Source organism: Pristis pectinata, chromosome 16, assembly GCF_009764475.1.
Source record: "Pristis pectinata isolate sPriPec2 chromosome 16, sPriPec2.1.pri, whole genome shotgun sequence".
Lineage (NCBI taxonomy): Eukaryota > Metazoa > Chordata > Chondrichthyes > Rhinopristiformes > Pristidae > Pristis > Pristis pectinata.
The window spans coordinates 44,354,792-44,369,752 of record NC_067420.1 but is presented as its reverse complement, the minus strand read 5'-3'; the positions used below and the strand labels follow the sequence as shown (position 1 = coordinate 44,369,752).

Below are 14,961 nucleotides of genomic sequence, written 5' to 3'. Positions count from 1 at the left end.
GAGCCTCATAATTCCCCTTTCTCCAACTAAACGCCTTTCTAATCTGTCTGTTCCTATCTCTCTCCAATGCTATTGTAAAGGCGATAGAATTATGATCACTATCTCCAAAATGCTCTCCCACTGAGAGGTCTGACACCTGACCAGGTTCATTTCCCAATTCCAAATCAAGCACAGCCTCTCCTCTTGTAGGCTTATCTACATATTGTGTCAAAAAACCTTCCTGAACACACTTGACAAACTCTACCCCATCTAAACCCCTTGCTGTATGGAGATTCCAATCGATATTTGGGAAATTAAAGTTCCCAAAAACTCTTGTTATTATCACACCTTTCTAGGATCTGCTTCCCTATTTGCTCCTCGATACCCCTGTTACTATTGGGCAGCCTATAAAAAACACCCAGTAAATTTACTGACCCCTTCCTGTTCCTAACCTCCACCCACAGAGACTCCGTAGACAGTCCCTCCACAACGTCCACCTTTTCCACAGCCGTGACACTATCTCCGATCAACAGTGCCACTCCCCCACCTCTTTTGCCTCCCTCCCTGTCCTTTCTGAAATATCTAAAACCCGGCACTTGAAGTAACCATTCCCGTCCCTGAACCATTCAAGTCTCTGTAATGGCCACCACATCATAGCTCCAAGTACTTATCCAAGCTCTAAGCTCACCCGCCTTGTTCACAATACTCCTTGCGTTAAAATAGACACATCTCAAACCGTAGGTCTGAGCGTGTCCCTTCTGTATCACCTGTCTGTCCTCCCTCATCTACAAGCTTTCTCTATTTGAGAGCCAAACACCCCTTCCCCAGTCTCTCCAGTTCGGTTCCCACCCCCCAACAATTCTAGTTTAAACTCTCCCCAGTAGCCTTAGCAAACCTCCCCGCCAGGATATTGGTCCCCCTGGGATTCAAGTGCAACCTGCCCTTTTTGTACAGGTCATACCTGCTCCAAAAGAGGCCCCAATGATCCAGAAATCTGAATCCCTGCTCCTTACTCCAATCCCTCAGCCACACATTTAATCTCCTCCTCATTCTATTCCTATCCCCACTGTCACTTGTCACAGGCAGTAATCCTGAAATTACCACCTTTGAGGTCCTGCTTCTCAACTTCCTTCCTAACTCCCTGTAGTCTTTTCAGGACCTCATCCCTTTCCCTACCTGTCATTGGTACCAATATGCACCACGACCTCTGGCTGTTCTCTCTCCCACTGCAGGATATCTTGGATGCGATCCGAAACATCCCGGACCCCGGCACCTGGGAGGCAAACTACCATCCGAGTTTTCTTCCTGCGTCCACAGAGTCGCCTGTCTGACCCCCTAACTATAGAGTCCCCCATTACTAGTGCCCTCCTCTCTCCTTCCCTGCCCTTCTGAGCCACAGGGCTGGACTCTGTGCCAGACACAGTGCCACTGTTGCTTCCCCCAGGTAGGTTGTCTCCCCAACAGTACTCCCTCCCATTCATCTCCCCAATATTAGTTGATTATTAATACTAATTTTGAGCTGCTCATTCACTCTTGACGTATTGTCCTGTACAACATCTGAGAGGTTTCCTCTGCATCTTCTCAAGATATAAGACACTTGTTTAACCTCTGTCACTCCCTTATCCCCCGATACACGGTCCCCTGACGCAGCCTGTAGAACACAAGGGAACAGGAGCAATGGGTCACGGCCCCTCAAGCCTGCCCCACCATTCAACGGCTGAACTTCAGTGCCAGTTCCCCAGAGCCCTCAGTCCCCTGATCTTCCAAAAATGTGCCTGCTCCCTCTTTACCTCCCCCAGTGATCTAAGCTCCACCCTCTGGGCTCGGGAATTCCTGAGATTCATCACCCTCTATGTGAAGCTCCCACGCATCACAGTTTTAAGTAACTGCTCCCTACCTTGTAACTACATCCCCTTGTTGAAGACTTTCCCGCTAGTGGAGACATCTCAACGCCCCCTGTCACTCCCCCTCGGGATCTCACACATTTGAAAAAGATCACCTCATTCTTCTAAACTCCAGAGGATACAGATCTAACTTCTTTGGCCACTTGTAGTAGGACAACCCTCCCAAACCAGGAATTAGCCCAGTGAATCTCCTTCACACTGCTTCCAATGCCAGTGTATCCTAGTATGATAAGATGGACTCTTGACCTCACAATCCACCGCGTCATGGCCTTGCCCCTTATTGTCTGCCTGCACTGCACTTTCTCTGTAGCTGGGACACTTTATTCTGCATTCTGTTATTGTTTTCCCTTGTACTACCTCAATGTACTGATGTGATGAAATGATCTGTATGGATGGCATGCAGAACAAAGTTTTTCACTGTACCTCGGTACACGTGTCAATGATAAACCAATTCACCAAGTTCTTAGGTAAGGGGACCAACACTGCACAGTCTCCAGGTGTGGCCTCACCAACACCCTGTACAACTGCAACAATCTCTCTATTTCTAAACTGCAACCTTTCACAATAAAGGCCAACATGCCGTTTACCTTCCTGACCACTCGCGGTACCTAATTTTGTGATTCATGCACTAGATCCCTCTGATCTTCTCTCACTTGCAGACTCCCTCCATTTAGATAACATTCTGCCTTTAAATTCCTTTTACTGCACTACATAATCTCACACTTTCCCAGATTAAATTCCATTTCCAAGATTTCGCCTACTCACTCAACCTGTCGACATCCTGCTGCAGAATCACAACACGGCCTCCCACCTGCTTTCACACATCAGCAAGCTCTGAAACCTCACACTAATAACCCAGAGGAGGGCTCAGGGTGCAAGTAAATGGGTGCAGCCAAGGTCTGACCTCTGGGGCACACATCAACTAAAGACACCCAGATCAACTTTAGCTAGCCCTTTCCTTTTTACACAGGCTCTCAGACAGTCTGTTCACATGCTTCTCTCTGGCCCATATGTGTGTTTTATGTTCCCCTTTCCCTATCTCTGCCCTGCACCCACTTCACTTTTTTCTGAAGTTTTCCTAATCCTCGCTTTGAGTTGTTTTCTCTGGAGCGTCGGAGACTGAGGGGAGACCTGGGAGAAGTTTATAAAATTATGAGAGGCACAGATAGAGTGGACAGCCGGTAACTTTCTCCCAGGGTAGAAATGTCAAATATTAGAGTGCATAACTTTAAGTCGAGAGGGGGAAAGTTTAAAGGAGATGTGAGGGGCAAGTATTTTTTTTTACACAGAGAGTGGTGGGTGCCTGGAATGGGCTGCCATGGGAGGTGGTGGAGGCAGATACGATAGTGGCATCTAGGTAGACACGTGAATCTGCAGGGAGTGGAGGGACGTGGATCATGTGCAGGCAGAAGGCATTAGTTTAATTTGGCATCATGGTCGGCACAGACACGGTGGGCCAAAGGGCCTGTTCCTGTGCTATACTGTTCTATGTTCTCAGGCCTATTCCTTGTTTAGCCACGTCATAACCTTTTCTTTTAAATTCCTCGGACAGTCATAACTGGAACCTTTCTCCTATCTACTTTGCCTTAGAGGGATATATACAATTTATAAAATACATATCACTTCTTTTAAAGTGAGCCATTCCTTGTTTGGTATTGGATCCTTTCCCAGTCTACCACGGCCAACTCACATCTCATACTTCACCATTTGCCTTATTCAGATTTAATGCCCTAGTTTGAGGTTGAACCAAATCACTTTCAATCTTGATATGAAATGCTGTCATATTATGATCACTCTTCCCCAAAGGCTCCTTTACAACCTAATCCTCCATTAACACTTACTCATTACACAATACTGGAACTAAAGTAACTTATCCTCCCATTAGTTCTTCAAAATTCTCACTAATCACGTGTCGTGTACTGCACAATACCCCCACCCACACACATACTGCTCTAGTTGTCCCACTCTCTGTGTCATCCCCCGTGGCACCAGTTTGTATTCTGCCTGACATTGTCCGCTGCTGGTTGAGGGGCTACAAGCGGCTCCCACCCATCCCTTGGTCCTGAGCTAAGGTCCATGCTTTAACACTGGAGCTGGGCTGAGGTGCGAGGGCCGGAAGGATGGAGGTTTGGGATCTCTGCACAGAGCCCCGAGCCCTACCTCAATGTCCCGTAATCGGGCGATCTCCTTGCAGCGGGGTTGCTCCTCGGTCAGCAGGAAGAGCCGCTTCTGGCTCAGTGCCAGTCGGCCCAGCCCACAGCTGGTCTTTACTACAGGGGACACCAGCGACACCTGCTCATTCTCCAGCAGGTTCCTGGCCACCTCGGGATCCAGCGTGATGCTCTCCAGCTCCGACTTCATCTTCTTCCAGCGGGAGTACAGGTCGTTGAACGTCTTTGGGTCAACCAGCTTCTGCTGCCCTGGAAACCAAGCAAAGAAACAATCAGAGGAACAGGCCACTCATGCTACGGGCACAGCAAGAGGTCACTCAGACCCTTGCCTTTATTGGTTGAGGCACTGAGTTCAAGCATCAGGAAATTATGTGCAGCTTTATAAAACTCTGGTAAGGCCGAGTCTGGAGTATTGCATTCAGTTCTGGTCGCCCGTTACAGGAAGGATGTGGGGGCTGTGGAGAGGGTGCAGAAGAGGTTCACCAGGATGCTGCCTGGATTAGAGGGCAGGAGCTATGAGAAGTTGGACAAACTTGGGTTGTTCTCCCTGGAGTGTCGGAGGCTGAGGGGAGATCTGATAGAGGTTTATAAGATTATGAGAGGCACAGATGGAGTAGACAGCCAGCATCTTTTTCCCAGGATCAAAATGTCTGGTACTAGAGGGCATTTATTTAAGGTGAGAGGGGGTAAATTCAAAGGAGATGTGCGGGGCAAGTTTGTTTTCCACACAGAGAGCGGTGGGTGCCTGGAGTGTGCTGCCAGAGGTGGGAATGGACGCAGATACGATCGAGGAGTTGAAGAAGCTCTTAGATAGACACATGAGTGTGCAGAGAATGGAGGGAGATGGACCGTGTGCAGGCAGAAGGGATTAGTTTATTTAGGTGTCATTAGGCTAATTAGTGCAGCACAACATGGTGGGCCGAAGGGCCTGTTCCTGTGCTGTACTGTTCTATGTTCTATGTTCTGTGTTCGATGTTCTAATACAGGAAGAGGAAGAAGCCGCTCAGTCCCCCTGAGCTCCCTGAACTGGAGTCGGTCATTTTCCTCTCTGGGCCTGTTATAGGGGTACAGGAGGCGGCCACGGCTCCTCAGCTCTGTAACATGGGAACAGGGCAAGGCCATTCAGCCCCTTTGGTCCATTTTGGCACTCGATGATATCACGTGACCTGTACCTCAAACCCATTTCCTCCACTAACCTATCACACCTTTCTCAGTGGGAAACCTCGCGTTCCCCATTATCCACAGTGTTTCTGGGGAGGGGGATCTGACCCCACCTTCTGCGTGAGGAGGAGCTTCCGCAGACCACAAGGACAGACTGGACTCAGAGATTCTGCCCCTGGATCTGGGCTTGCTCACCGCCCACCTCAGGAAACGATCCCTGTCAATGGGAGCACTTCCGCCACTACAGGAGGACCTCTGAAGTAAAAGCAGGAGGTGCCACAAAGGGTCGGGCAGCAGCAACGTGAGGGGGCAGAACCATGGCTGGCTTCTAACTCTTCCGCTTCGTCATCGGCCTGGAACGTGGACTCTGCTTCCCTCCCCGTGGACGCTGCTTGACCTGCTGAGTAGCATCCACAACTTCTGTTTACACTAACATTTTCAGTGCCTGGCTATTCGACACCAGTGAGCGGCACCATTTACCGAGCACCTTAACACGAGGAAACATTCCCCGACGCTTCACAGGAGCAGAGTTTGAGAGCGAGACCTGCTAGAAGTTAAGGTGAAACTTTTTCACGCAGAGGGTGGTGGGAACATGGAGCGAGCTGCCAGAGGAAATGAGGCGGGATACAGTTACAATGTTTAAAGACATTTGGACAGGCTCATGGGTAGGAACGCTTTAGAGGGATATGGGCCAAGCACAGGCAAATGGGACTAGCTCGGATACACATCTTGGTCGGCATGGATGAGTTGTGCCGAGGTCCGGTTTCTGTGCTGTAGGACCCTACGACTCTAAGGCCGATGGCCAATGCTCAAAGAGGCAGCTGTAGAGGAACACATTCAGGGAGGAGAGTGGGTGGGAGGCTGTTCCAGAGCTGGGGGCCCAGGCAGCCGAGGGCACGGCCACCAGAGGTGGAGCAGTAGGAATCGGCAACACAGAGCTGGCGGTGGACTGAACCAGACCCACAGCCCTGGGGTAAGGGCTTGGATGGGGAGGAGGAGAAACCTGGTCACTCACAGAGTTGGAAATTGTTGTAATTCTGCAGAGGATACCCACAGTGCGATGAGAGGGGAGGGGGTCGGGAGGAGAGTGAAGGAGGCTCAGGATTGGTCAGGGAGGGGCTGGGCTCGTTGCCCTGACTACCTGCTTCCATCTCTAATTGTCCCGTGACTCATGGAGTGGTGAGAGGAGAGAGCTTCCCATCAGGGACTTCCAACTCAAGGCTGGAACCAGAGACAGGACTCCCCTTCCTGTCTGTGAGAGAGCAAGATGCAGAGAGCACTGGAGGGGCAGGGGATGATCCAGGAGATAAAGGAAGAGTAGAGCTCGTGGGGCAGCATACAATCCAGGGTACAACGATGGGGATGCGCAGCAGGATGGATAAAGGTGAACGATGGGGATAAAGTGGTGGGGGAACCGGTCAGTGGGTAACTGCTGGAGGCAGAGACAGAGTGTTGGGGGTGGTGAGGGGGCAGGTGGTTTGGGAGTGGTTGGTGGGTAAGTGTGGGTTCAGACCACAAATGGAGATTTGGCTCCAGTCAGCCAAGTGGTGGGTGAGGAACCAGGGAGATGTTTGGACAGCTGAGGGGGTGCATGCAGAGGTTCTCACAGTGACGGGTGGCCTTGGGTCCATCCACTCAAGTTTCCTGCCCAGTAGCTGGTGTCCAGTGATCCCTGGGACCAGAGGTTAAATGTATTACCTGTGGTTCACTGGCTCAGGGAGCGGGGTGGGGAGAGGTATTCCTGAAGGATTTAATTGTTTGGGAAAGAAGATTTAAAAAAAGCTGACCATGAAGTTGGAGCAGGATTCCCCAAACCAGCCCTGATCTGAGAGGAGCAGAGAGGAGTCACACTGAACGAGCAGTGGGGTGTGGTTCACACCGAGGAAGATGGAGCAGCAAGTCAATGCATGGGCTACAGGGGGCAGCAGACACCCTCTAACCCCATCACTACCATTAACCCTCGGTTGTCTGAGGGCAGAATGTGTGTCCGAGGCTGCAGTGGGGAACACCAGACCAGACTGTGGCCACGGGCGGGCCCAGGGCCGGTGGAACACTCTGCCCTCCGAGGGCCGTGGGTGAGGGTGTCCCGACACACACACGCAGAGTCACAAACGGGAGGCTAACCGAGGGGCTGGTACCGTGGACGGGAGGACCCCGTGGCGCTCTGCTGTCTGACAGCCCCTCCTGGTGTCCGGAGCCGCCGAGGGGTCGCTGGGGGCCACCCCAGGGCCGCCGAGGGGTGGCTGGGGTCACCCCGCTCTCTGTGGAAGCTGGTGCCAGGACGTGCCCCTCACTGGTGGGGAGTGACAGCTGTTTCCCCCCCCTCAGCCCTGCACCACGCGAGGTGGGGGGGGCGGTGAGAGAGGGTGGGGGGAATGTGAAGGGGAGGGGTGGGGAGAGGAGGAGGTTGGGAGGGAGGGGTGGGGAGGGGAGGAGGTTGGGAGGGAGGAGCGGAGGGGAGGAGGTTGGGAGGGAGGAGCGGAGGGGAGGAGGTTGGGAGGGAGGAGGAGGTTGGCAGGGAGGAGGAGGTTGGCAGGGAGGAGGAGGGGAGGAGGTTGGGAGGGAGGAGGAGGGGAGGGAAGGAGGGGAGGAGGGGGAGGGGAGGGAAGGAGGGGAGGAGGGGGAGGGGAGGGAAGGAGGGAGTGGAGGAGGAGGGAGAGGGGGAGGGGATGAAAGGGGGGAGGGGGAGGGACTTGCATCGTCGAGTCCCGAGCCCTGAGCCCGGCCAGTTTAAGCAGTGATGCCGATTCCCGGGGTGGGGGTGACCATTCCCGGTCCCGGGGCACTGACTCGTCCGTTCCTGGGCTCCGGCCCCACTGCCCGCCCGGTCAGCGGCCCTGAGGGGGCAGGAGAGGGGTGACTCCCGCCCCCCAACACCCCCCTGCCCCGGACACACTTCCACCAGACCGGCACCACTGTTGTGTCCACGTCTGGCAGCCACTGAGTGCACAGCAGGATCCCACGAACATCAATGATTGGTGGGTGGTGGTGTGGATGGGTGGGGGAGGGATGGGGAAGGAGTCAGCCTCTTTGTTGGGGGGAGGGGTGACACCTCCACCCGAGGAGGCAGAAGGTGGGGTGGGTCCCAGAGGGGAGAGTCTGGAACTTGTGGGGGGGGGGGTGCAGATTTAAGGTTGGGGGGGAGAATTAAAGGGGATGTGAGGGGACGTGTGGTGTCTTCCCCCAGAGGGTGGTCCATATAAGGAACGAGCTGCCAGAGGTTGAGGCAGGACTGTGGACAGGAGAGGTTCACAGGGACATGGGCCAAACACGGGCAAACGTGGGTCGGCACAGACCAGTTGGGCCAAAGGGCCTGTTTCTGTGCTGTAGGATTAGGACTGGCCCTCCCCGTGGTGGGGGCAGCTGTGAGACCCACTGCCCACCCACCCACCTCCACTGAGCTGCAGGGTATCAGCCCTTCCTGGGCCGCAAAAATCCCCCACCCTGCTCCCTGCTCCCCACCCCCAACCCCCCTCCCCTCCCCCCCCGCTCCCCAGGGACCGCCAGCCTGGTGGGTCTGGGATCAGCTGATCAACATTCCCTGAGGAGGGTCACGTGGTACCGGGCAGGGGCCAAGGGAGATGGTGGAGAGAGGGAGGGGCATGGGGAGGGAGGAGGGAACGGCAAGGGGAGGGGAGGGAGGGGCACTGGGGGCGAGGAGGGAGGGAGGGGGAGAGGGGAGAGGTGAGGGGGAGGGAGCGGGATGAGGAAGCAGGGGGAGGGAGAGGGAGAGGGAGCTGGGGGTGAGGGAGGGGGCGGGACCGGGGGGGGAAGAGGGAGGGGGAGGGAGGGAGGGAGGAGAGGGAGGAGGGGGGTTTGTCCAGATTCAGGTAAATCAGAGCTGTCCCTCAGTATGGAGGGAGGGGCGGTACTGGGGTCCACGGAAGAGGTTCCCTCCCTCAGTGAGGGTCACTGCAGAGACAGAGAACAGAGGTCAGCGGCTCTGGGTTTACAGGAGTTGACAGACATTTTATTTGTTTCTCCTCTGTTCCTTCTCCGAGCTCCCCCTTTGAGGCGTCTCTGCACAGACTGAAAGGAGAACAGATCGCGGGTCAGTGCCTGGGGACAAGACCAAGTTAATCTGCCAACCTGCCCCATCCCCAGTGAGCGAGGCAGCCTCACCCGAGTGTCCGGTCCACAGGGGGCCGTGAGCAGGGCCACATGTCCCCCCTCACTGGGGATACAACACTGACAGTCACGCCCCTGACTGGGCACGAGCCAATATTTCCAGCATCTGCAGAATCGTGTTCCCGCTGGCTGGGTGTGCACCGGGTACAAGGTGCTCGCCCAGGTTACTCCCACAGCACCTCCCACACCCACCACCTCTCCCCCCAAGGACGAGGGCAGGGGGCCCGGGGAACACCACCACCTGCAGCTTCCCCTCCCAGTCACTCACCAATCTGACCTGGAAATATATCACCGTCACCGGGTCTAAACCCTGGAACCCGCTCCCCAACAGCACTGTGGGGGCACTTTCACCAGAAGGACTGCCGTGGGTCAGGGAGGCAGCTCACCCCCACCTTCCCAAGGGGTAATTAGGGATGGACAATAAATTCTGATCTTGCCAGATCCCAGGAATAAACAAATACCTTCTTAAGAATGGGATGAACACCTGTAGAGGGTCCCAGCACAGAGGGAGGTGGCCTGCGGTTGTTCACAGACCACGGAGAGGTGTGTGGGTGGAGGGTGATGGGGGGTGGTGTGGGTGAGAGGCGAGGAGGGCTCAGAGGCAGCGTTCATGCAGCAGGGCTTTGGGAGAGCGGAAGGTACTAACTCAATGTAACTGCACTGTGTAATGAATTGACCTGTACGATCCGTTTGTAAGACAATTTTTTCACTGCACCTCGGTACAAGTGACAATAATAAACGGATACCGATACCAAGGTAGGGTGGGTGGGGCAGTCAAGTCTCGAGGAGTGACCACTGGATCAATCCCCCTGGAGGTCCATCCGCTCAGCTCGTGTCCACACTGGGTCTGGGCTGACCATACACTGATCCTATACCAATCCCATTTGATTCTCCCCACACTACCATCAACTCCCCCCAGATTCTACCCCTCACCCACACATTAGGGGCAATTTACAGTGGGCAATTAACCCAGTGACCCACATTTGGGAGGAAACCGGAGCACCCAGGGGGAACCCGCGCGGTCACAGGGAGAACATGCAAACTCCACACAGACAGCGCCGGAGGTCGGGATCGAACCCGAGTCTCTGGAGCTGGGAGGCACACACAACTTTACTGCCAGGTGTCAGGACCCAGCTGACCAGCTGGGGGTCTGAGGAGGTGCAGGGGAGGTAAGTCAAGTCCACAGAGGTGCTCCCCAACAGCCCAGGAGAATCACAGACTCCCGGTCACCGTGACCAAGAGGTTGAAGATTCATTCCATGAGGTCACCCAGTCACAGAAACGTCACGGCCAAGAAAGCTCAACAGTGCCTCTACTTCCTCTGGAGGCCAAAGAAATTTGGCATGTCCCCTTTGACCCTCACCAATTTTTATCGAGGCACCACCGCTTGGTACAGCAACTGCTCTGCCCGAGACCACAAGAAACTGCAGAGAGTTGTGGACACAGCTCAGCACGTCACGGAAACCAGCCTCCCCTCCATGGACTCTGTCTACACTTCTCGCTGCCTTGGTAAAGCAGCCAGCATAATCAGACCCCACCCACCCCGGACATTCTCTCTTCTCCCCCCTCCCATCGGGCAGAAGGTACAAAAGCCTGAAAGCACGTACCACCAGGCTCAAGGACAGCTTCTATCCTGCTGTTATAAGACTATTGAATGGTCCCCTAGTACAATAAGATGGACTCTTGACCTCACAATCTGCCTTGTCATGACCTTGCACCTTACTGTCTGCCTGCACTGCACTTTCTCTGTAACTGTGACATTTCACTCTACATTCTGTATTGTTTACCCTGTACTAGCTCAATGCACTGCTGTGATGAATTGATCTGTACGATCGGTGTGTAAGACAAGTTTTTCACTGTACCTGGGTACGTGTGGCAATAATAAACTGATACCAAGATCAGACAAGAACCCTTTAACCTGGGAGAGGAGCAGGAGGGGATTCTGACCCTCGAGCCTGGCATGCACACCAAGATCCCACATCACTCACCGCCTGCGAGGATATCAAAGAGACAGTCGGTGGTCTTGGGGTTACTGACGAGCCCGGCGGCCTGGATGTGGACGCCAAAGTCCTTCTTGTTGAGGGGGATATTGGGGAGCTCGAAGTCCTTGATGCTGTGCTCGGGCTGGGCTCTGTCCCAGTGCTTCTCCATGATGTCATGGAGGAGGCCCTTCAGTTCCTCGGTCTCCTGTACGCTGCGCAGCTGCTGCGGGCTCATGGACTCCAGCGTCTCCTTCACTAGCTCCAGCGGGAAGAAGTTCATGTTGATCTTCTCCAGGTTCTGGAAGTCCAGCAGTGCTTGGAGAGACTCCCCCTGGGCCAGACGGACAATGCCCCGCAGGTAGAGGCAGACGGCCAGCGTCTCTGAGTCCTCACTGCCCGCCTGGTCGATGTCCCTGGTGATCTGGACGATGAGCTTGGTGTAATAGAGCGAGACACTGAGCGAGTCGAAGGGGTCACTGGGGAGGGACGGCAGTTGCAGGGTTCTGGGCACAAGTCTGTCCTTGGCAGTCGCTCCTGTAAGGCAGTGCACGGCATTACTGACAGAGAGGCCCAGAGACAACCAGCGCAGGCCACTGAGCCCTAGTGCTTCATGGGAGCCCCCTCCTACCCCACTCCACCCACCCCCACTCACCATGTCTACCAAATGAACAGCAATGTTAAGAAGCTGCAGGGAGCAGTGGCCTCAGCCCAGTACATCACGGGCACATCCCTCCCCACCACAGGGAGTTTCTACAGGAGGCGCTGCCTCAAGAAGGCAAGGTCTATTATCATCCGGGCCGTGCCATCTCCTCTAGCTCCCATCCGGCAGGAGGCACAGAAGCCTGAAGTCCCACACCACCAGGTTCAGGAACAGCTACTTCCCTTGAACCAACCGGCACAACCCTAATCACTGCCTCAGTACAGCAACACTGGGACCTACTTTGATCACTTTACACTATAATGGACTTTGTTTCGTTCTAGTTGTTTTCTTCCTGGAAAACATTCTGTATCATTTATGTTTAATTTGTTTTTCTTGTGAATCTTGAGTACCTGATGCTCTGTGCCTGTGATGCTGCTGCAAGTTTTTCATTGCCCCTGTGCACACATGGGCTCATGCAGATGGCAGTAAACTCCGCTTTGGGTTTGATGTGTTTACCTAGACCCCCAACACCAGTCTCTGCTGCTGCTCTCCACCCCCCCTGTAGGAAGGATACCACATTCCCACCACCCTCTGGGAAAATTCCTATCTGCGAAATGTGTGACGGGACGGTGCGGAGGGAGCTTCGCTCTGTGTCTGACCCTGAGAGTGTGTGATGGGACGGTGTGGAGGGAGCTTCACCCTGTGTCTGACCCTGGGAGTGTGTGATGGGACGGCGTAGAGGGAGCTTCACCCTGTGTCTGACCCCAGGAGTGTGTGACGGGACAGTGCGGAGGGAGCTTCATCCTGTGTCTGACCCCGGGAACGTGTGATGGGACGGTGCGGAGGGAGCTTCACCCTGTGTCTGACCCCGGGAGTGTGTGATGGGACGGTGCGGAGGGAGCTTCACCCTGTGTCTGACCCCGGGAACGTGTGATGGGACGGTGCGGAGGGAGCTTCACCCTGTGTCTAAACCATGCTGACTTGCCCTAGGAATCAAATGTCTTGTGTTAATGTTTTCCCAGGAAAGTGGAGGTGCATACCTGAGGTCCGGCTGGGTTTGTAGGGGCTGGGTGGTATCAGTGATTCAGACAAGTTCATGTCCTGCATTCTCTGCAGACTCGAGCCTTGAACCTGGTCCCTCCTCTTCCTCAGAGGGTTGGAGGTGAAGGTATTTGATGAGCGAGGTAATGTTGCTGCCTCCGAGTTCACCCTGAAACGTTCGGATGGGACGGATAATAAAACGGGTTACCGAAGGAACGATCCATGGGGAACTGCTTCAAACCTCCCTGGGCTCATGGGGAACCCAACCTGTTTGACTATCTCGTCAAGGTGCCCCTGAGATTGTGGGTTGCTGGAAAAAATCCCACCCGTCGCATTAGAGTTCTTAGCAAGGAAACCCACAGTCATAACAGCACAGAGGAGGCCACCTGGCCCACTGAGTCCATCCTGGCTCTGTCCCACTCCCCTACCCTGCACACCCAGTGTTAGCCTCCACGCCTCTCCACAGCATACAACCAAACCTCACCACTCACTGCGTCAAAATCAAACTCCCTGCTGTCACATTGCACTTCTCCAATCACCTTCACTCTCTGCCCCCCCACCCCAATTTCTTGCTCCTTCCTCCAATCAGAGCAGCACTTCTCCCTCTCTCAGAGACCTCGGCTCTGTGGGTGGACTGGAGAAGCCGGGGTTGGAATGGAGGAGTTTGTGACGGGATCTGAGAGCAGGATTCAAAATCACGGAAGGGACATACTGTGATTTTGAATCCTGCTCTCAGATCCCGTCACAAACTCCTCCATTCCAACCCCGGCTTCTCCAGTCCACCCACAGAGCCGAGGTCTCAGCTCTGGAATCGTTCCAGTAACTCTTCTCGCACCCTCTCCAAAGCTGTTACATCTTCCCAAAAATCCAGTCTGGAACGGGACAGAGTCCTCCAGCTGTGGCTGAACCTGGCTCATCACCGACCTCCTTGCCCAGGACTCCATGCCTCTGTTTATAAAGGACCCATGTACTTTGTTAATCACTTCCTGTCCCACTTTTAATGAATTCTGCACACTAACCCCCAGAGGTCTCTGATTTCACAGTCGTGCCTCTGGGCTTACACTGGGACATCATGTTGCAGTGGACAATGCAGTGGTTTTCAACACCTGGAATATCGCGTGCAGTTCTGGTCACCACACTACAGGAAGTACTCGAGAGAGTGCAGAGAGATTCACCAGGGTGCTGCCTGGAATTGAGGGTTTAGTTACAAGGCGAGAGTGGAGTGGCTGGGATTGTTCTCACTGGAGCGCAGGAGTCTAAAGGGTGACCTTATACAGGTTTATAAAATTATGAGGGGCACAGATAGGGGAAATAGAGTCTTTTCCCAGGGGTGGGGGAGCCCAAAACTCGAGGGCACAGGTTTAAGGTGAGACACAAAAGATTTAAAGGGGACTGAGGGGCAACTTTTTCCCCACACGGAGGGCAGTGGGTGCATGGAACATGTTACCAGAGGAAGTGGTGAAGGTATTTGATGAGCGAGGTAATGTTGCTGCCTCCGAGTTCACCCTGAAATGTACAATTATATCATTTAAAAAGCACTTGGACAGGTTGAGGGAGAGCAAAGGGACAGAGGGATATGGGCCAGATACAGGGAAATGAGATCAGTGTTATGTAGGCATCTTGGTCGGCAGGGATCAGTCCGGCCGAAGGGCCTGATTCTGTGCTGTGTAACTCTCTTGCCTCTTCTCATTTGTCCATTCAAAATGTAACGCTTGACATTTCTCGGCGTTAAATTGCATCCGGCACCTGCCTGGCCGCTCCACAGCCTGCACGTACCTCCTTGGCCTGTTACCGTATCCACAGTTCACTCCTCCTCTGGGTCTGAGTCATCTCCGTATTTGGGAATTGTGCCAAGTCCATGTCATCGACGTACATGGAACAGTGATGCCCGTAGAGCCCCGGGGAGCCCCACTGTACCTTGTTATTGAGCTCACGTTCTATCTGTCCCACTACAGC

General features: G+C 54.2%; 1 protein-coding gene across 1 annotated transcript in view; it reads right to left on the bottom strand.

The window, feature by feature from the left end:
- The window catches only part of LOC127579057 (DENN domain-containing protein 3-like), a 743,140-nt gene that overhangs the window by 12,473 nt on the left and 715,706 nt on the right, over window positions 1–14,961 (bottom strand). Inside the window, exons 12-14 of the mRNA XM_052031688.1 lie at window positions 13,005–13,174; window positions 11,331–11,858; window positions 4,044–4,303 (exon numbers count right to left, since the gene is read on the bottom strand). Coding sequence (XP_051887648.1) covers window positions 4,044–4,303; window positions 11,331–11,858; window positions 13,005–13,174 — 958 coding nt within the window. The remainder of the gene's footprint in view (window positions 1–4,043; window positions 4,304–11,330; window positions 11,859–13,004; window positions 13,175–14,961) is intronic.